At 45.8% G+C, this 21707-nt stretch overlaps 1 protein-coding gene across 1 annotated transcript in view; it reads left to right on the top strand.

Moving 5' to 3' along the window:
- The window catches only part of RNLS (renalase, FAD dependent amine oxidase), an 80183-nt gene that overhangs the window by 47038 nt on the left and 11438 nt on the right, over positions 1-21707 (top strand). Inside the window, exon 5 of the mRNA XM_075759040.1 lies at positions 11253-11426. Within this exon, the coding sequence (XP_075615155.1) occupies positions 11253-11426 (174 nt within the window). The remainder of the gene's footprint in view (positions 1-11252; positions 11427-21707) is intronic.

Raw genomic sequence — 21707 nt, 5'->3', positions numbered from 1 at the left:
TCTGTATTGCCTTGAAAAGCTTTTAATGCTGTTTCGGCAGCTAGTGTCATACTTCAAGAAAATAAATCCTCTCAACTTTATTATTCAGCTCAATGCTGTGTACAGTAGGTGCATAAGTTATTTGCTAAATGTTTTATGATGAAGATTATGTAAGTAATGAGCTTTTACACTTTGGCACCAGAGAGTAACAAAACTGCGTGTAGTACTTTGTAACTTGGTGTAGGAAGGACGCTTTTCTAAGTCCTCTGTAATGATGTGGCGCAGCAGGGAGATGAATCTGGATTAATTTGCAAATTAATCCAGAGGAAATGTGACAATGAGCTTTATTTATTTTTCTAGCTAAACTTTTAAAAGTCTCTTAGCTCAAAGATAAGATCTTAAATCTATACAGAGGTCTCTGAATAAAATCAGATTTTCTCGAATATGACTTCAGCTTCTATCGACTTCAGTGCCAGTCACAGAAACTAGTGGGCTTTGCCAGAATAACACCTAATAAATGTTGTTCTGTCTATAGTATGGAAACTGTATTTGCAGTTGTGCTAGTGAGAGTTGTATGATGGCATGTATATATTCTGTGTCATTACCTACAAATGATTACAAAGTAGAACTGGTGTATAAGTGTTTATTATATTTTTTTTATTTGGACTTTATTGACTGATTTCTTGGGGTTCTTTGTAAGTGACTGTAAGTTCCAAGCATGTCCCAAAATCTCTTGGAAAATCCTGAGTATCTTCATTCTTTGCTGGAAGGGGTCAGTCTGTTCTGGTGGCTCCACAAAGGTGTTTATCTCTCCTCTCTCCCAGGAAAAACTGGAAGAAATTTCCCAGCTAAAATATGGGCATTTTAAACCATTATGAGACTGGCTTTCTGTCCCCAGGCGGGTGGTGATGTAACCATAGGAAGAGTTTGGATTGTGAAAAATCAGTTATTGTCTTCTCCTTTAGTTTTACTTGTTCATACATGTCATATCGTGTTCTTCCCAGGGTGGAAGCTTACCAGAGGTTCATATTTTAAACTAAGGTGTCATCAATTTTGAATCAAATCCATAGATATAATAAACCACAGTGAGCAGTATTTCTGTGGTGTATTATGTGTTGGTTATCGCCTTTGCTGCAGGTTCATGAGACTAAAACACCCTGCACCATCGTCGTACACATCTTCAGGGCTGTGTTGCTTCCAATGGCATCACCGAGGAAATGACTAGATTTTTGGTTAAGAGTTAGCTTCTGTACTCGCAACCCAGTCATCCAAATAATGAGTCTCAAAAGTTATTTTCCCCGTTATACAAATACAAAAACTGTGAATCTAATGTCAACAAACACATTAAATCCACCTGCAAATTGGACCCTGAGCTATCAGGCTGAAGAGAACAGCATGGAGATCCTCAGCTGTGTATGATACAGTATACAGGTTAAGAATAACCTGTGGAATTGGGGAAGGAGGAGAGAGGTTTGTTAAATTTAAAAATTTAGTTATATATTAAAAGTAAAATAAAAGTGTATATATATATAAAAAAAAAAAATTGTAGGTTCGGGTCAGGTATATTTTGGGTAAAAAATATGACCTGAGCGTATAAGGAGGTATAACAGGGTTCAATTTAAAGGGAGAGAAAACGAAGATAGTTTTGCAGCGTGCTCCTCTACCAGTCTCCTACAACAAAACCGCAAGATTTATGCCGGTTTGGGCTGGAGGAGGCAGACGTTGGGCTTGGCCTTTGGGGTGGTGCCAGGGTATTTGCACCTGAATGCATCAGCCCTTCCCGTGCTGCTGAGTGAATGTTAGCACTGCAGCACAGTCCAGCGCTTGGCAAAGATCCCATGGAGCATCTCCCCGGTTCCTCATCCCTCCTCTCCTCACCTGCCCTTCCTCCAGGAGAGAGGAGCTGGTGGTGCTCTGCCCTCGTGCCAGCTTGGTCCCCAGTCCTAGAAACGGTGCAGTTTCACTTCTCTGTTGATAGCAAAAGTTGACTCGAACACAATGTGCGGTGCTGTAGGGGATTAATGTAAATGTTTCTTGTGAAAATTGATGGAGGCTTTAGTTTAATAGTGAGTGGATTGCTAATCATCTTATCAAGAGCAGCTGGTGGATAGGTATTCAAGCTTAATTCTCAAAATCATTAGAAGCTTCATAAAAACTTACGTGTACTGTCTTTTTTTCCCCAGCATCTTTATTTTCCGCTTAATCATCTGCATTTCTAAATATGCCTTTCATTCCTGTGCCACAGACTTTATCTAAAGAAGCTTTATGCCAAGTCAGCCAGGACCACAGTGATTAAGTTGAGTTGTTAAGGATGTTGCATGCACGCAGGAGTGAGCATCGTGTTGGATCCAAACAAGATTATTCAAACAAAAGCTGAGCATGATTAGAAAATTAAAAGTACGTTTAGTGAGTATTTCAATGCAGATATAGGCATTGTTCCATTTAACTTTTCTGCTGCTTTTTTGAAAGAATCTTGAGCTGTTTGATAAGGAAGCTGAACTTAAAAACGAAGCCTTTCTCATAACCTCTGCTCCCTCCTACGCAAAGGCAGAAGCAGGAACAGCCTGCATCTTGAAACGGTCAGCACGGTGGCAGAGGGCCAGCGTCATGGCGTGGTGTCAGCATAGATGACCGTGCAGAGGGGGATTGCCTGAAAAGTCTCTCCTTTGTCACCATTCAACTGGAGAGCTCAGGGCAGTGGCTTCTTGCTCCGGAGAGCTGCAGGAAAGGTCTCCACAAGCCTGCGGGGGAAGAAGTGGTTGCCATCCAAGGAGGCTTCGTTGTGTGAAGGTTATGATAACGTGCTGTCCTGATAATTCATCTCCCGAACAGAGCTCTGGTAGCACTCTGTCAGCTGTGACAATAAACCGTAACTCCAGGTACTTAGCTGAGCTGCCTATTCTGCTGGGCGAGCATCTTACTAAAATCTCTTGATACCTCAGCTAAAAATATCTTTGTTGCCGTTTAACCACAGAGTTTCCTTTTTAACTTTTAAAATAGTAGTGATTACTAGCCGCTTACAAATACTGTGTCACTGACAACATCTGATTGACACATTTAGATTTGCTGTCAGCATATCACTAAGTCCGATGCTGCAAATAAAATCTTAAGCAAAGTCTAAGGAAATAACAAAACCTTTTGGGGGATAGCATCAGTGGCAGGGTTATTGAGGGCATAGCTGTGAAAGAAGCGGATGGTTACAGAAATAAAGTATGGAAAAAATGAAGAAGGCAGAGAGAAACCTTCCTAGTCAAAGGCCAAATTGAGTACTAGGGGATTGTAGGGGGGCTTGTGCACCAGCTTGTCCCTCTGCTGGAAAACAAGCAACACCTACCAAAATCCTTCATAAATTCATCAGGTTTTCTTAAATCCAAATGTCTAACAAAATTTTCTGGAAGGTGGGAAAGAGAACAAAAGGAGACAGGGGCAGGACGTTTTATTTCTCTTTGTGCTGTCCCATGGCAGGTGGGGACTAGGAGTTGGGCAGGACTGGTTTTATTTCCAGAAGAGGAAGGTCCTGAAGACTGGAGGGCAGCTGGGCAGTGACAAAAGATAGCTGGTTTCCTCCCGGGATGCAGGGGCATCTCCCTGTCTGACCTCAATGCTGAGCCTTTCAAGAGACGAAGGGGATATTTTCTCTGGAAATCACTGCATAAGCCACGGTTGCCGACAAAGCTTCCGCTCAAGTTTTTGCTTCCTAAAACTCAAGCAGGGAGGAATAGAGGGTAACTGTAGAAGTACCTTTTCCCTCCTGTAGTCCTTGTGGAGGGACACGGGGGGCAGTTTCATCCCTTAAAACAAATCACAGTATCATTCAGAGAGTTTTCATTTTTCCTGATTTCTTACAGCGCCAGCAGGACTGTTGTGCTGAGCCGAAGCCACTAGTCCCATCAGACACACCGTGTCAGACCTGCTTGCTAGGAATGCCTTAAGAAAGTTCTGAAAGCAGGCCCACGCAGAGCAGGAGTTACGCTGAATTGGGAGGATACTCTGGAAAAGTCACAAAGCTCAAGCTAGGCTCTAATACCACCAAAGCTAAAGTTGTTGGATTATTAGAAGAATAAGGAGTTTCCCGTAAAAGAAGTTAAGACTAAAAGAGAGTGATCTTTTCCTAAAAGAAAACACTGTAAGTCAAATATCCTTGTATTTTACTGTTTTAATAGCACTATCATTCATTAAAAGTCCTGCTATAGTTGTTTTTTTTTCTTCGTGCGTCAGAGGCTGTTAATGTCTAGATGTCTCTAGATTTACAGTTACCTTGGCCATACCTAGTAAGCGATTTTGAATATATCCGGCGATAGCTGTGTGTGATAACACAAACTGTATCTGTCTGTTGTCTTCTTTGGAGCTGCTAGTTGTCAGGATGCAACATCCTCTGTGCCACCCAGAGAGACTGTACGGTGAAACAAAATAAGAGTGTTTTCCCTCTCATCCTTGGAAGTCTTTCAAACCAGGATCTTAATTTGTTTACCCAAGTTTGCCCACACATCCTTATGTGCATGCAAGAGCTGGACACAAGCATCCCAGCTGAGTTCTGAAATCATCTGGTGACTTGATAGGGAGATAAGTATCCACAAGCTTTTAGAAGTACCAAATTAGGAATAGCGAAACTTTCCAAAACAAGTATTATTTTAAATGCATCTCACATTGTAGCATCTGCTTTTCCCTGCAGTTCCCAGTGTGGTTTTTCCCTGTCCCCAGCAGCTGTGACCTGCAGTGACAGGTACACAGGACTTCGTGTGAAGTTACAAGTAACCTATCTGCTTCAGTTACCAGAGTGCCCTGATTCCTTTACCGACCCATCATGGCTCTTCCTCATCTCTGCTTGCTCAAAGTTGCAAGTCTGGTCCTTGCCGGAGCCTCTGACAACTGCCTCGAGCTGGTGGTGAACGGTCCAGGTGTTGCCTAGCTCCTGCGGTGCCTTTCTGCAGATAAAAGTGCATATTGCAATCCCCTCCCTTACTTGCTGGAAAGTGACTAAACATCCAGGATTAAACCTTGATCGTCCTAGTCGGTTCTTGGCCATCAGAGCAGCTGGGTTTATTTTTGCTTCCCTGGCCTCTGTGATGGTAGGCAGGGCTCAGTCCTGGACTCCTGAATGGCATGGTGCCCATGCTCCCAGCCTGCCAGCTGATGCCTTGGCTGTCCTCTCTCTTGCTGGCCCTAATGGGATCTCTGGGTCCTCTCCTTCCCACAACACGAGTGAGGCAGTGAGGTGACATTAAAGTACTGGAACAGCAGATAAAAGGCCCTTATTATATTTATTGAGTGTTACAGATAAGTAATCCACTCTGCTGTCAGTGTCTAGAGAAACAGCAAATAAAGTATACATGCCCCTTGCTTTGATGTGATGAAATCTCCAGAGGACGTTTACTTCAGTGGCATTCACAATGCAGCTGTAGCTGAGTTTTTCAGTGGAAAATATAAGATTTTCGTGTCTTTATGCTTTGCTTTAAAAATATCACTATGGCTGATTCTTGTATGCTGGACAATTCCGTGGTCTGAAAGCTGGGGGTTTTTTTCCAAAATGTTATTAAAATCATTTTAACCGTTTTTGTTGGAAGGGGAAAAATTAATAGTTATTTTGTGGTTTCATACACAACATTAAAACAACAGTCTGGTTTTCATTTAAGCCAATAAAAGTATGGAAATTCAAAATGAAGGCTCTCTTCATGTCCTTAGATCAACTTGTTGGCCTTGCTAAAATGCATAATGGATGGAGCAGGGGAAAAACCTCAGTCTTACAACCCGTAGCATTGCTTTCATGTACAGTTCAGCTTTTTTTGTTGCTGGATTTCAAGCTTGACATCACTTTATTGCCTGTCTTCTCGAGGTATAAAAACTTCCTCGTTTTTGTAAATTTGCAGCCAGTTGCATCTGGTGAACCACAGACATTATTTTTAAAAAACCTAAGTAATAGTTGAGCAAATTGGTTAGCAAACTTACATCAGTAATTTAATTAATACACTTTTAAATTTTGAGACATAAATTTATCTATTTGGGACAATGGGTATTAGTCATTTCTGGTCTATGGTACGTACAGTCAGAAGGAGCCCCAGAGGCACCGGCATGGGCTGCAGCACGGGAAACCCCGGCTGGCCCCAAGGAAGCAGCTCGGCCTCGTGCGAGCGGGGTGTCCTTGGGAAGGAGCCCCAAGTGGTGGGGGATCCCCATCCCTGGGGACGCCCAGCCCTGCTGCAGCTGCCTCACACCAGAGCACCGTGAGTCCAATGCACTCGTGTGTGGGGTGGCTAGCATCGCAGCGTTGCCCCTCTGTTTCCACCCTGCAGGTTCTGCACCTTCCAGCTCTGGGTTACCCAAGGACAGGGCAGAACTGAGTCTGGAGAAACTCCTAGGTGTTTCTGCAGTTCACTTCTTGCTGGCGAGCAGTCTGCCACTGTCCCCAAAATGCCTGCAGGTGCTGGGCAGTACCACCCGGTGTCCTTAGCCTGTGCGTTATTCTGTCTCCCCAGGGCTTTGAAAAGCGACTTCTCCCTGAAGCTGTTCTTCCCTCGCCACTGTGAACGAGCCGCCCTAGCTGTTCACAGCCCTTTGATCTGTTAAGTCACAGCTCTGTCACTTCTGGCTGGTGCCCACACCCTGGAAGCTGCCTGCCCTCCCTCTTCTCCCCTCTCCTGGGAGGGAGGTTGCTCAGCTGGGCTCACTGCCTGTCTTCATCCGCTTTCCCAGCATCCCCCGGCCAAGCTCCATGCGTACGTGTATGCTTAAAGCTGATGAAATTGTAACTTACCTTTGATTGTCACACTGCTGTTCAGCATCCATCCCCAATGACCTCTAACACCTTCTGAAACTTTATAGCTTGTGAAGACAGGTCCATAAAGCAATGTTAAGTCTTAAATGAGGTACTTCAGAGCCAACTGGCTGGCTCGGCTTTGGCAACACTTCACGTTGTGAAGGTTGTACCTGCTGAAGCGCTCCGTGTAATAAACCATTTGCCTGAGCAAATTTAAACCCACCGGTCCCTTCCCCTGCAGCAGTCCATGTGTGCTGCAGAGCAGAGGCAGGGTATGGTACCTGCAGCCCCCGAGCTGGGCAGTTTGTCTCTATCTCAGATGCCCTGAGCTTTGTTGGGGGAGTTTGCTTTGCAGGCTGGAGGAGTTCTTGGTTATTTTTTTCTCCCCAAGGAGAAAGGAGTTGCCAAAGTAAGGTGGACAAAGACTAATGTTTTAGATGGGATATTGCAGCTTCATATTTATTTGCTTGTTTATAGGACTTTTATATTCTTTCGAAGCACGATAAGAATGCATAATACATTGTGATTATTTATCATAGCTGTAAGAAGAGGGCCTGGTGGTGATGGAGGTCTCAAAACTCAGCTGTGCAGAGCCCTTACCTGGAAGGACGGGAGTTTCTGGACAAGATCTGTCCCCTCCGCCGTGCGGCGTGTGTTTAGCAGCAGCTCTGTACGCTGTCTGGGCTCTTGTGGTCTGCCAGGAGGAACTGGGATGAGCACTGCTGAAATTGCTAACGTTGCCGTTTGGACTTGGCAGTGAAGAGCCCCTGAGACGGTTCACGGATGCTGGCGCCATGTGCCTGTGCTGTTAAATTCACGGCTTTAGCAGGGAGTTAGCACAGGCCAGGGAACATTTCCAGCGAGGCGGGATGTGCGAGGTCCTGTCCCGCTGGCATCCTTTCCTCTGGGGCAGTCCTCCAGCCCGACTGGCGACCCTGCTTAATCCTGTCCCTTCCCCTCCTTGTTGCAGGCTTTGCCAAGCGGCAGTGCCACGCTGTGAGATCTCCTGGTCCTGGGGGGTGCAGAGGCTGGAGAGAAGCTGTGGAGATGAGAAGAATGGAGGAGGATGGAGATGACAGCCTGCAGAAGACTCACAGAACTGGGGGAGTGCTGCCAGTGCCCGGGTCACTGCAAAACCTTTGAACGGCATGAAAAGCCGGGATGAAAGCCAGCACCCACCACAGCCCAGGGCAGCCGCCCTGCCAGGCTGCACTGGAGGTTTGGCATGGGGCCCCGCACACCCGGGAACTCCCCAGAGGAGCAGCCTGGCCTGAAGGAAGGCAGAGTGAGCCTGGGCAGGGTCCTTTGCACACTGTGGCTTTCGGAGCTTATCAGCCAGTCAGCACACACAGACGGGGTCCACACCACGTCTGGAATCCTGGGGCGAGATGGGAGCCACCAGTTCCTCATGTGGGACATGCTCAGGGTGAAGCAAGAAGAAATGACCTTGAAGAGCAGCTCTTGCAACTGCTGCTCTCAGGTTTTTCCTGGAGCACGTTGTACGGGGTTGTTCTTCCATGGAGAGCATGTATGTGTGCTGCAGAAGTGTGTTCAAGGCAGTAGCATAACGACAGTATCCTCCATGCCAAACTGTTACTGGGTCTTGGTCACAGAACAGCAGTATGGCAAATGGTGTCCTTAGCCTGTGCTTTATTCCATCTCCCCAGGGCATCCTCCATGCCAAACTATTACTGGGTCTTGGTCACAGAACAGCAGTATGGCAAACGGGAACCCTACCACGCCATAACTTACATAGAGGCAGCTTTGCCAAGGTAAAGTGACAGCAGAGGTCAAGAGGTCTTTAAGCCAATGCTTAGAGGAGTTCCTGAGGTCCATGGAGAGGAGTGGATCCTCCTTGGAAAGATCTAGGTGCAGGGGCGAGGTGACAGGCAACTGGGCCCCCTCAACACCACCTCAGAGGGGGGCATTGGACTGAAGAGGGAAAAGGAGCTTCTTCAAAACCCATTGTGCTCAGCCAGTCCTACCCTCCTGGAGCAGGCCTGTCCTCTGGCTTCCTCTGTCAGGCAGCTCCACCCCTAGTGCCAGATGCCTTATTTCTCCTTTCCTCTCCCTAGCTTTCATGGGTTGATCAGTGTTTCTATGTGTTGTCCACATTTCTCTGTTCCCCAGCATACTTGTGTTAAAATTTGCAAGGGTTTTTCTTGGGGGCATTTCAAGGTTTATTTCTGATGGGATTTGAGATGGAATCTGACTTGCGATCCTCTGGTGATCAAGTAAGGCTGGTGTGGGTGCAGAGGTCATGGTGGGGTGGAGGAAAACAGCCAGGACCCTGAGTTAGGAGAGCACACTGTACATGAGGTCACTGTTTCAGGGGAGGAGGCAGAAAGCAGCCTCTGAAATCAATCTTCTACATGATCCATGGAGGAATAGAGTGGAGAGACATCACAGAAAAAATACACAACTAAAGAAACAGTGGAGTGGAGTAGATACCTATGATTAGCCTGGTGGGTTTTCAGGTGAGAGATTGTGACTGCAGACCATGCATCCTCCTGTAGAAGATACCTGTCTGTAAAGAGTGTACTCTATGTCCTTGGTGAACCTTCTCTTGTGAGACATAGTAGGCTGCATGGCTTACTTATTGAGCCTCACAGAGGGGAACTGAACAGGGACATGAATTGTCTCCCTGCACATTTTGGGACGTCACATGGCAGTGTTGCCGGAATGGATCAGTCATGACAAGGAGTTTGGACTTGGCACCTGTGGACTTGCACAGCTGAAATGGTCACCCACAGGTTGGTAAGAGCTAGGGTGACACCAGCCCTCCTCTCCACCAGGACTGAGTCAGGAATGACACTCTCCCCTGCTTGTTATCCTCTGCTTGCAAACAGACTCCAAACACAGGCAGCCTTGATGCTGTTTGACAAGGGAGTGTGCTGGTAGCAGTGGTGGGAATGGACCTTGATGTGGACTGGTGGTATGTAGGCTTTACAGGTTTAGTGGCAGTTGTTGCAAGGACTTCTCAGCACAACTGAACGGACTCTCAGACGTGCATACTGCTGAAAACACTCTGCTGGACCCCCGCCCCTGGCCAGCGCTGCATGACTCGGGAGTGTCTGCGTCACGACACCGCGCACAGAGGTTTGATTTATAGCGCTGCTTCCTGGAAGTCTCACCTTGGCACAGCAGGAAGTATCGGTTCCCGGGAAAAGAGCACATGTTGGTGGAGTGAATGTGTGATGAAGCCATCCTGGTTGCAAGTTCTGAGGAGCAGCACTAGTCATAACAGCAAGGTCAGTCACGCCAGTGTATTTCTCTGAAGCACATTAATTGAGTCGTCTGGTGGTGGTGTGGGCAAGGTATGCAGAATCGCACAGTCCTAACAACTCCGGCTGGAGGCACCAGGGTGGGGGTCTCCAGCCTAACGCTGGTCCCAGCAGGTCCTACACCGCAGCTGCAGCAAGCTGTTCAGGGCTGGTCTGTCTTGGGGCAGACCCTTCTTCTGAAGATACCACTCAACACCTGGCCTGCTGCCCGTGGGAAGCGCCATGGTGGATGTAGTCATCAGCTGCTCCTTTCTTCATACAAGATGTTCGTCATGTCAGCTGAATTTTGCACAAAAATGAAGCACGTCGGTGGTTGTACTTTGCCTCTCAATATCAAATCTCCAGACAAGCCCAACAGAGCGTGCAGTTTCGAGAACAAGTGGGAGACCGCTGTGATTGTGTCTTTTGCACGTCCTGCTCCAGCTTGCAGAAGCGTTGACTGTCCATTCAACGGTACAAAGAGAGACATGGTACCTAACTCCACGATTAGTGAAACTGTTGTATTTCTCTTTGGCATGAAATAAAACAGCATTTGAATGCACAGTGGGGCTAATGCTACTTTGCGCAGGTTTTTATGAGGATTCTAAAATTGAGGCAAAAAGCAGATTTTACTGTAATTAGAAGAGTCAGTCAGAGGGAGGAATGGATTTATATTTGCTCTGAAATTTTCTAAACTGCTTTAAAATACCTTCAGCTGCAGGAGCTGAACTTCACTACGAACCCTTTGTGTGCTGAAGTACAGAGTTTTCTTCATCCATTTGAACTGCAACACAGAAGTTGCAGGGCTATTTTCCCCAAGAGTCCCTGTGTTCATTTTGTTGATATGTGAAGTCACTGGGGTTTTTGCAGAGTCATACAATCATTTTCTTGATGTGTTAGAGGCAACCCAAACCTCTTATTCCCATTTATTCACCCTTTGAGAAAAGATTTGGAAAAAAGTCACTGGTCATCGAAGTTTCAAGTCAGAGGCAACTAGCAGAGAACTGGGAGATAAACCACCAACAGATGGGGGAGGGTTGTGTGTGAAGGACATACTCTACATCATGCGCCATTAAAACTTCATGAAGAGGTGTCCCAGAAAAAATACTACAAAGCACTAGGCTCAAAATTAAATCTTAGTTTTAGCAGTCTGGTCATTTTCAGGAAGGAATAATCAGCTTAAGCACATCATTCACACATTTAATGTTTGAAGAGAAGAGGGATTGTCTGATTTTTCTCTTTTTTTTTTTTCACAGTAATTAATGAAAGTCAAAAGCAGCAACTGGAATCTGCAAGCTACTCCTCCCGCTACGCTCTGGGACTTTTTTATGAAGCCAGTACACGGATTGATGTCCCCTGGGCTGCACAGTACATCACCGATAATCCCTGCATACGCTTCATCTCCATCGATAATAAGAAACGCAATATAGGTCAGTGCTCCTATTATTTCCCTTAAACACAGTGACAATAGAGGGTGTAGATCATGAAAAATGCTGTTTAATTGAGTGTTGCTATTCTGAACAGAGCAAGTATTTAACTCCAAGCCACAGCGGATAACATTTAATGTCACATTTGGCCTGTAATAAAATACACAATGAAGGCGGGAAGGTCCTCAGAAAATCACCACCCAGCACATGGTTTACGTTACTGCATTTATGAAACCAGTGTCAGGGGATCTGAGGCATCAAAATGTTGCTATTCCAAGAAAGAGCTGGAGTTCCTTTGTTTAAACATTGATTCATACACATGCCAATTTATCCCCCATCATCCATTACTTTACAACTCCTTTCCAGTAAGCATGCTTGGAAGCAGTAATGAGTTATATGTTGAGGCTGTTCAGTCTAATTCAGAGTTAGCCAGTGTGCTTTTATAATCACGGAGAATCCTTGAAATGGCTGCACATAGTACGGCTGCTCGGTAAAGCTTGGAGGACATTCCACAAGGCAGAAACTTCTCATCTGTTTCTGGAAGATGGCAGTTGAGTAATTATATGGTTTATTTATTAAATGTATTTCATATACCAAGAGTGTGTTGGCATAGAATAGCTCAAGAATAACCGCTAGCATTTGAGTTTAATCAAGTTCATTAGGAGCCGAAAATGCTTCCCCATTCTGTTATTGCTCACATTGCGACGATGACCAGGTTTAACCACATCCGTGAAGTGATGGTAAAAACCTACCACCTTTGTGGTGATCTACAAAGCACTGTGACTCACTGTCACAGAGTAAGGAAGGATTTTCATTATCAGCTGCTGCCTGATACATAATTATTAAGTATTACCAAGTTCACTGCGCTAAAGCATGTTCAGATTTAGACCTGGGAGACTTCTGTTTCTAGTCTTCCTTGTTCAGTTGGGATTCCTTGCTTCCTGCCCACGGTCTGCAGACACCAGTGATGTTAGTATCTGCTGGGCAGGGAATTGCAAAACTTGTCCTTATATCCATGCTCCATAACCATGCTAGAAATCAGCTGTCAGGTTGAGCATGCCTTTCCTCTCTTACATCATAAACATGCGATTTAATGTAATAAGCTATCATGAGGGAGTGTCACAGTATAGCGGCCACACTGGTGGCTGCGACCTCTGAAGATCTCTGTTCCAGCTCCCACTCACTGCAGGCTGTGCTAACACAAGGTCGGGGCAGCCATGCCTTGTCTAGCTGAGGTTTTTAAAAAAAAAACAACAGGATGGAGATCCTCCACATTGCTGATGACCTGTCCCAGGGCTGCACCTCCACTGGGGGAAGAAGTGATTCTTTATCTGCAATCTGAAGTTCCCAGGGCTCAGCCTGTGAATGTTGCCTCCTGTTCCGTTGTCTGCCTCTACCAATTAGAGTCACCATCATTCAGGTTGGAAGGGACCACTGGAGGTCATCTGGTCCTACTCCCACGCAAGGTTTGAAGTTAGATCCAGCTGTGAAGTTAGATCATGTTGCTCAAGGGCCCGATGTGATGTGATTTGCCACCTTTGCACTGCTGGCTTATATTCAGCCGTGGATCCACCATAGCCAGCAGGATCTTTTCAGAAAGAAAAAATTAGGGATTTAGATCCATGCATGCAAAAGATCAAAAGCAGTCATGAAGGATTCTGTAATTATTAGTAATTGCTTCCCAAGTGACCATTTTTTTACAAAGATTCTTTATAACAAAGTGTTCACTAAAGACTACGGGTTGAACTCATATTTTCATAGCAAGAACATGAGCCCATGGAAATTATTTCACACATTATCATCATAGCTGGAAACTACCACTAATAAGAAATACAAATGCTACATAAAATTTGGATATCATAATTATGATTATTACTTGTAATTTTAATGCAGTTAGATCACGTTGCTCAAGGGCCCGATGTGATGTGATTTGCCACCTTTGCACTGCTGGCTTATATTCAGCCGTGGATCCACCATAACCAGCAGGATCTTTTCAGAAAGATCTGTTGCTCAGCCAAACTGATGCGTGGGGCTGTCCTGTGTCACCACAACCAGTCCTTGTTGGGGTGATAGTACAGTTCAAGTCAGATCTTCCAAATATGCTCTTCTTTGCTCCAAAGCCAGCTGGGTAGCAATGGCTTTTGGAAGTGCAACAGCAGTTTATGCTGGGAGCAAAGGAGTTGGAGAGATGAATCAACTCATCACTATGGAAGCTCAATTTTGTTATTTCTCCTAAGAATTTAGCTTGTTCATCTGAAAAGAGGGGAAATAAAACAACAGAATGGCTGAACTGGCCAAAACAGAGATGCATTCACCCTGATACGCTTCCTCCACCAGGGACCAATAGTGAGTATGTAAAAAAAGAGTGTAAGAAAAGCCAAATACAGAGTGGTTTTTGGTTTTTGTTTTGTTTTGGTTTTTTGCATTGTCTGCTTGTTACTGACAAGGTGCAGCTGGAGATTTTCTTGCATCTAAGATAATATTGCCATCGTTGTTTTTAATGGTAAGTACTTGATAGTTAATAGCACCTGCTGGTGTTGTCCATCCCAGCTGCCTGATTCAAGCTGTGCAGAAGAGGACACAGCCCAAGGGAGAATTTCACCCATCCTCTCCTCACCTGCTTGCATATGTGGTCTCAAAGCGCCAGCACTGAGAACAATTAATATGGAGTTATGATGGAATTATCAAATAGCTAAGTACTGTGTCTTTGCTGTCTCCAAATGCAATTTAACCAAATAGCGTATTATTTGGGGCATATTGTTACAAATACGTAGAAACTACCGGAACATCAGTGTTGACACATACCTTTCTCACTGAAATTTCCCTCATATCATGGGAGAGATCTGTTTATATGAGTGATTTTTTCCAAGAAGAACAAATTGAATACCTTCATAGGGCTGGAACAAGCTGGGAACCAGCAACTGAAGATGATTTCTCTCCGGTAGGGCCCTCCTTGTGACATATAAACAGTCAACCAGCCACCTTGACTGCGCCATCTTTGCTGGTGAACTTGCAGGTTTGCACTTTGTTGCAGGAAAAAACGTACTAGAGAGAGAGCAGTAGATGTTAGCTGGAGCAGTATTTCTGGCTGCAAGTGCTCAAGGTGAGCACAGGAGGGTTGGAAGGTGTGCCTGTATTTGGTTCAGTAATGCTGACATGCAGAAGTATAAAAATCAAAAGCGGTCACCAAGTGATTCACTCTTCTTCAAACACGTGCACGGCTCTGCTGATAATAGACACACACGCACATATGTACTATAACAACAGGGGCAAGGGGGGCTGAATGTGAAACTTATTTACATATATTGGAATGCTGCAGCCAGAACACTTGAACATAAAGTTCCTTTATGTTTGTTTTAGCACATATGAAAGTATTTTGCGTTTTGATTTTTCTTTCCGTGCTTCTGACTGACCTCCAGAACATTTCAATGGGAGGCACAGCAGCACCTCACTGTCCCTTGTTTGCTGTCTGTTTTTTTGGGGTGCCATTGCTGATGTTTTAACACCACACTCCAGTCACTCATCGTTCTTCCCATTCTTCAACCTTGATTGATCCCGATTCATCTGAAGAAGATGATGGTGACAATGAAGAAGAAAGCATTCAAAGAGAGAAAGCAGAAATGCTGAGGCTAAGATTTACATTGGGTCTCCTGGGTGAAGCAGCTGAGATTTTTCAGGACAGTCATCCTTCCCAAAAAGCCGTCACCTTCTCCAGTTGATGCCTGAATGGTCCTGCTTCCACTGTTCCTCCTCTATGCCATATACCCTGTCCCTGTATTTTCAGTTGTTTGTTATTTCTCAAGCCCCTGCATGCATCCCTCCCTCCATTGCATGAAGCTAAATAGGAAAATTGTGGTGCTGCCCATCAGATGTGGCTGCAATGCTTGTCAGGAGTGCATCCTCAGCAGATAGAGGAGCACGGCTGCAGTTCTCTAGGCACAAGTAAAAATGACTAATGAACCAGACACAAACAGAAATTTGATTTTTCTAGTGTTTCTACACCTACTTTGATGTATCCACAATTAACGGAGGTTTATCTAACCCTCGTTACCACCTCAAATGGTAACATTTTAGTAAACAGCATTCAACTATACAGACCCAAAGGAAATAACTCTAGCTTTCTGCTAAGGGACTTTTTGTTAAACACGTCATTATACAAAAAATAGCTACATCTATATAATGTCTACCTAAAAGCAGGTAGGCTAGCCTTCAAAGGCCGGAAGGCAAAGTCTAGCCCTCACTATGAAAGTCCAAACTGTCCTTTTCGTTTGTATGAGACGTGGTAATCCCTGCTTTGACTCATTTAGTAAAGCAGATATGTAAAACTCTCTTTCTTACGCAAATTTCACATTTTACTGGTGAACTACCTGAAACAGCCTTGTTGTTACAATTATACAATAGGATGGGTTTGTTAGCAGAGCCAGTGAGTTGCAGTCTGTAATTCTCCAGCCTTTACTTGCTTCCCTAAGGACGGCTCACACCTCACTGCATTGTGACGAGCTGCAGCACTCTGAATCGCTGCTTGTTGCACAGCACTCACAAACTCATAAAGCCTCTTCATACAGAGGCATCCCCTCTCTTTTTGTTTTCTCCTTAATTCCTTTATGCAGACTGCTCAAGGGTTACTGGTTCTTCAGACATTTGTCGTGTAACATTATTCTTTAAATCATAACTTTGCATTCAACGTAACTCTCATCAGCATGTCCCCTGGACTTTCATAATGCACAACAAGCCAGGTGACCATGCTGTCTTTCTGGCAGTCCAGGTGGGTGAGACAGAACAGCATGACTTCTCAGAGTTTTGTCTTTGTTTGCACTGCTAGAGAGGAATATGGTCTTCTGCGATGGACGATTCCTTGCTGCGATGGGGAGGAGGTAGCGAGCCTGACCCCTGCGCAGCTGAGCCTGCTGGGGAAGGCACCGGCACCCAGGGAGCCCTGGCAACTCTTCTCTGCAGCACAACGTGCTACCGTTAGTTGGCTTCATCGTGACACAGCCTAGTTCCTTATTGATAACCACGGATGACATCTGTTTTCTTCCCGATTTATGCCAAGAAATCAATAATAAAACTGTTTCTCTGATACTGCTGCTACTAATGTAATCTGGAGCGCGATGAGCCTTCAAGAAGGAAGGCTTTTTGCATCAGCTGAGGATGTCAGCTGCTGTTCATAAAATCGTGTCTCCATCCACAAAGGTAATGCGCTCGAACGTTACATAAGGAAGAGCCTACAAGAAGTGTATGTTGAATTCCCTGCGCAGTATGTATGAATATTAAATATTTGTGTGATTGGCTGCCTTAAACACCCCATCAATATTTATAACTGGTCGAGGGGACAGTGGGAATTCTTCAGTATAAATTATTTCAAGCCTCATTTCTGTAACACTGCAGTCTTTGCATCTCTTTGCATTCTGGAGAACTAAAGATAGATGACACACAAAAATGGAAGCGGTTCCCTTCTTTCGCTTCAGGATTGCAAGGTTATATAATTTAAAGGGAAGATTCATCTTACAGGTTTTCAGGATCGGTGTAATTCTTGAGTATCCTTTTTAATTTTAAAATACAGATTCCTTTATCTTCTCAGTTCTGAAATAAGAATTTTTTGAAAGGTGGAAGAGTTAAACAGTTATTTAGGTTTTCACTTCATTACATGGGCAATTGCTTTGTAAACCCCTGCCTGCCCTGCCTGCCTTTTAGAAAACTAATCAGAAACTGTCTGTAAGGCTAATGAAATGCTGAATTTCTGAATATAAAAAAATTAGTGCCGTTCTTTACATGGACTCTTCCAAAATGTGCCTTGTGAGACAGAACAGATTTTATTCCAGGGAGAATACGGGACCTTACGAACCACGGGAACATCTGGGGGTAACTCAGGAAGCTCACTAAGCCTTTTGCCAAATAGCAGCGTGGCATTTTGAAAGTGAACCTCCATCTCTCTTGCTCGTTTGCTAGGTGTGGTAAAGTTAATCACCGTTCTTTTTATTAATTTTAGATATAGTTCTATAAGGCCTGCATGCTGACTTCCGGCAGCCTGCTGATCCTTCCCAGGGAGCAGGGATGCAGTTCCAGCCCATCTGGAGGTGTCCAGCTTCTCTGCTGCCCTCTGCACTGACCCAGCAGCATCTCCTTTACAGCCTAGCTTCGAGGGTTTGTTTGGCGTGCCAGTGATGAAGCCCTTCCCCTTCCCCTCGTGCTACCCAGGACCAAAATGGGTTTTGGATCGCAAAAAACACATCTCCCCAGTAAGATTAAAAAATCCTGAGGGGCAGGAAGCAACATCTTGTCTTTTATCAGTATCTCTTCTGACTCCAGGTTTTGGGCAGGAACATGAGGAAAATGCTTGATGCTGTCCCTCTAGGAATGAGGAAGACATTCCCGTTGAAGATGTGTGCCTATCACATCCATATACAGGTCTCTTCTGGAGACTAGGTTGTAACCCTAGGATCGATCCCCTAGGAAGGAGACATGTCCGTGCCAGCACTGGAGGGGATCCCAGCCATTCAGCTGAGCACTCAAACAGCAGGAGTACAATCTGACTTCAAAGCTGGCCCCTGTTTTGAGCAGGAGGTTGGACTAGAGACCTCCAGAGGTCCCTCCCTACCTAAATCCTGTGACTCTGAGGCAAACAACATTGAATATTTACTGAACACACTAATAAATTAACTAGGAAGTGAGTCCAACCAAGCCCCCTTGGCAAAAACAGACAGTTCTTCAACCTTCGCTGTCCAGCAAGTTTTAATGTCAACGCAGCTGAACCAGTAAAAGTTTTCAATTCTCTTTGTGGACCTTTTGTGGATGTATCTATGGAGCCTGCAAACTGATCTGCAGGTCTTGGCTACTTACTTTTATGCCTTTATCAAAGCAGATCTCGTTCTCCCAGGGGTCGGTGGATTTATGGGCTTTGCAGAGCCTTTGAGCCACAGGGCACTTCCAGGGCATGCAGATTGCAGCCAGTGCTGCATCACGCTTCCCCAGAAATGTCCTTAAGTCCTAGACCAGTGCAACAACTACTAAGGTTGAGGCTGATCAGCCTCTCTGAACACTCTGGCCTTGGTGCCTTGGTGGATGGACAATGTGTCCCTTGCAGTACAGGGTTTCTTGCTTCAAAGCCTTTCAGCTGAGGAACTGCAGGACATGCTCCACAATGGCCCTCAGACATGATTTTCTCTCCTAGAATATTATTGTTTGGACAAATCCAGTTGGCTTTGGTTTCTTGGGGATAGTAGGAGAAGCTATAGCTGCTTCTCCACGTCTTTGCCAAGTCTCCGTTGCTAGCCGCACGGGCGGTGTCGAAGGGCAAATGGGTCCTTCTTAGGGTACTTTCTGCCATGAATACAGTCCCAAGAGCACTGTGATCTGTCCCATTGCTGGCGCCTTGAAATCTATGTTTACCCCAGTTCTTCCCCTTCCACAGTTACTTTTTGACCTGTCACGCTCCCAGAACATGACAGATACCATCCTGACCATTCGTCAAATGAACCCTATGACTTTCAGGCTCTGATGGTGTTTTCCCTGCTCAGGAAACTTCAGGCCTCTGTGGATCCCAGGGATCAGAACTGATCTCTAAAATGTCTCTTGAATGTAGGGACTCTGAACCCTGACCTTGGCATAGATTCACCAGAGAAAAGTAACTTCTGCATTTTGCAAGGAAGAAGATTTTGGTGGACAGATAAACCACTGTAGGCTTTCTCTGAGAAGTTATGTTTTGTTTTATTGAGGTGTTTATGCTTTAGTGATCTGTCCGTCCCCTTCCTTCCCTGAGACTGATGGTAAGGAGGACATGGCCACCACAGGAGCTGACTTTACACCCTTAATATCATCTGAGAACTTCCCAGGGCAGAAGAGATCCATGTGAAAGGACTTGGCACCATGGGCTGTTCATATTGTCACCATCCTGCAGTACAGAATGAGTGGAGGAATTTGCCCACAAGTCTTCTTTCCCACCATAATAGTGACAGCTACGCTTCTAGCCTGAGCAGCTTTGCTGAGCAGCTTCACCAGGGACACCATGCTCTTCCGTCTCATCATTCTGCCCTACACGTTATTCAAAGCTAGGAGCCACCGTTCTGGTGCCAGATGCTCTTGAGTCACAAGCCACTGTGCTGGAGAAGTGGCCCTGGGCTCTGTTCTCTGTGCTCTTCTCCAGGGAGTCTTTTATTAGCCCCATCCTTTTTCTGGAAGATAATACTCCTAACAGGCTTAATCCTGCATAAATTCTCACTTGTCAGCAGTCTGTCCTTCTCTTTCTTTACAAAGCCTGTGTGATTTCTCTAGCTGGGAATTAATGATGAGTGTTGAGACAGTCCCGAAATGTTAAAAAGCTGATGGCCACCTTCTCCTGCTCACAATCCAAACACCTTTCCCCTCATTCCCAGGTTGCAGCTCAAGATCCAGTTCCCCCAGAGAGTTCGACATGGGGAGACTTTGATAGTGCTTAATTCACAGTCGTAAATGGCTGAAGTGCAGTGTATGGTGAGCTCTAATTGCTTTCATGCTTTCTGTCTTTGACACACCTTCCAGATAGCTGATGTGTCCTCTACCTGTGACAGCTTGTACTTCACATTACTCAGTGTTGGAGGTCTTCCTTGTCTGTTTTCGTGGGCTTATACAAACCCACCAGGCTCCAGCTGGAGGCACTGGGGTGGGGGTCTCTGGCCTGACCCTGCTCCCAGCAGAGCAAATGTCACAGCTACAGCAGGTGTCCAGGTGAGTCGGGGCAGTCCCCCGAGGATGGAGATCCACCACCACCCAGGGCCCCGTCCCAGGGATGCCCCACTCACATGGGAAGGGGCTGGATCTTCATGTCCAAGTGGGGTTTTCCCTCATTGCCATTGTGCCCATTGACTCTTGTCCTGTTGCTTTGAACTTCTGAGAAAACTCTGGCTCTGTCATCTCTGTCACCGTCCCTTTAGGATGTGGAAGATGCAGTTAGATCCTCACTTTTCAATTCCTCACTTATTTAATTCTGCATTTATTTAATCCCATCTTTTCAATTCGTCCATTTTCCTTTTCCATATACGTGGTTTCAGACTCGCTAAGAGGGGAAGACACTGCTGATCAGACTGGCAGTGCAGCTGGACTTTGGTCTGAAGTGCTTCAGTGTCTCCCATAAGGTCTTTGTGGACTAGACTTGTCTGTGGAGGACTGGTGGAACTTCATATTTTGAGACAAAAAACCTGAGATTTGTTCATCCCTAGTACTCTGCTCACCCTTGCAGGCTGCTCAAAATGACTGTGTGTAGATAGTGGTGGTGGCCAAGATGTGGTGGCCAAGACATCCCAAGGAGGGTGGTCGTGTTAAATCTGGGACCCACATCAGAGCCTGGCTGTGGCCCTCTTCCCATCCCCACGAGCCAGCCACTCCACAGTCTGCAGAGTCTGCACAGCCCCAGCTGCTGCTGCTGGGCCAGGCAGGGACGTAGCGGCTTCTGCAACACCTTCGCTGTCACGGACGGGACACTGAGCTGGATGAGGCGATACGCCAAAGATCACGCAGTTCTTTTCTATTTACATGGAAGCAAAACGATTCTTGAAAGGAATGTGTTTATCCTCATGTTCATCAATTTGCATCTATTATCTGCCTGTGTCGGTCCTGTGCAATGCAGCAGAGCAAAAGAAATTAACAGTAAAATGAAGAAAACTTAACGCAGAAGCAAAAGAAACCTGTAGATACAGTGTAGCATCTGCCCTATGTCATGGCGAAGAGGACAGTCTGAACCTCAGACACAAACTGCGTCCGCCAGACTGCTGTCACTGCACGAGATGACTGCAGCGCTTCCTTCCCTGGCTGCAGCCTCACCGGGGTCTCTGCACAAAAAGCTGTGTTCCTCCTGGTGCCAGTTAACACAGGCAGACTGGGGGGGACGGGGATCAGGCACCCAGCCCCTGCAGCTGACGTTGCCGCGCAGGCTGGACAGAGGAAGGAGGTCCAGGCGCAAGCTCACTGCTCGTAGGTTTTCAGCAGGGTCCCTCAGCAATGGCGGATACTGAGGGCGCTGCCAACACTGGCAGAGCAGCTCCTTGCTCGTTAAGTAGGTATGAGCTACAGCCAACTCTGCCATCTCATTCTAGCTCTGATCTACCCAGTGTCTTAGGGCTGCCACCGCATCAAGTGATCGCATTAATTGCCATGCAGCTGGGATGAGAGGGGGAGAGAACTGGGAGCAGATTAAAGCTTTTATGCTGCTTCCATTCACCCTCAGATCATTACCCCTTGCATTGCCGAGCATTCCCAGGCTTGCCACATGTCCCATGCTACTTCATCATCGGCTAGCATGGCCGTGGACTG

This window comes from Balearica regulorum, chromosome 7 (assembly GCF_011004875.1).
Source record: "Balearica regulorum gibbericeps isolate bBalReg1 chromosome 7, bBalReg1.pri, whole genome shotgun sequence".
Classification (NCBI taxonomy): domain Eukaryota; kingdom Metazoa; phylum Chordata; class Aves; order Gruiformes; family Gruidae; genus Balearica; species Balearica regulorum.
This window is presented reverse-complemented; position numbering and strand designations above follow the sequence as displayed.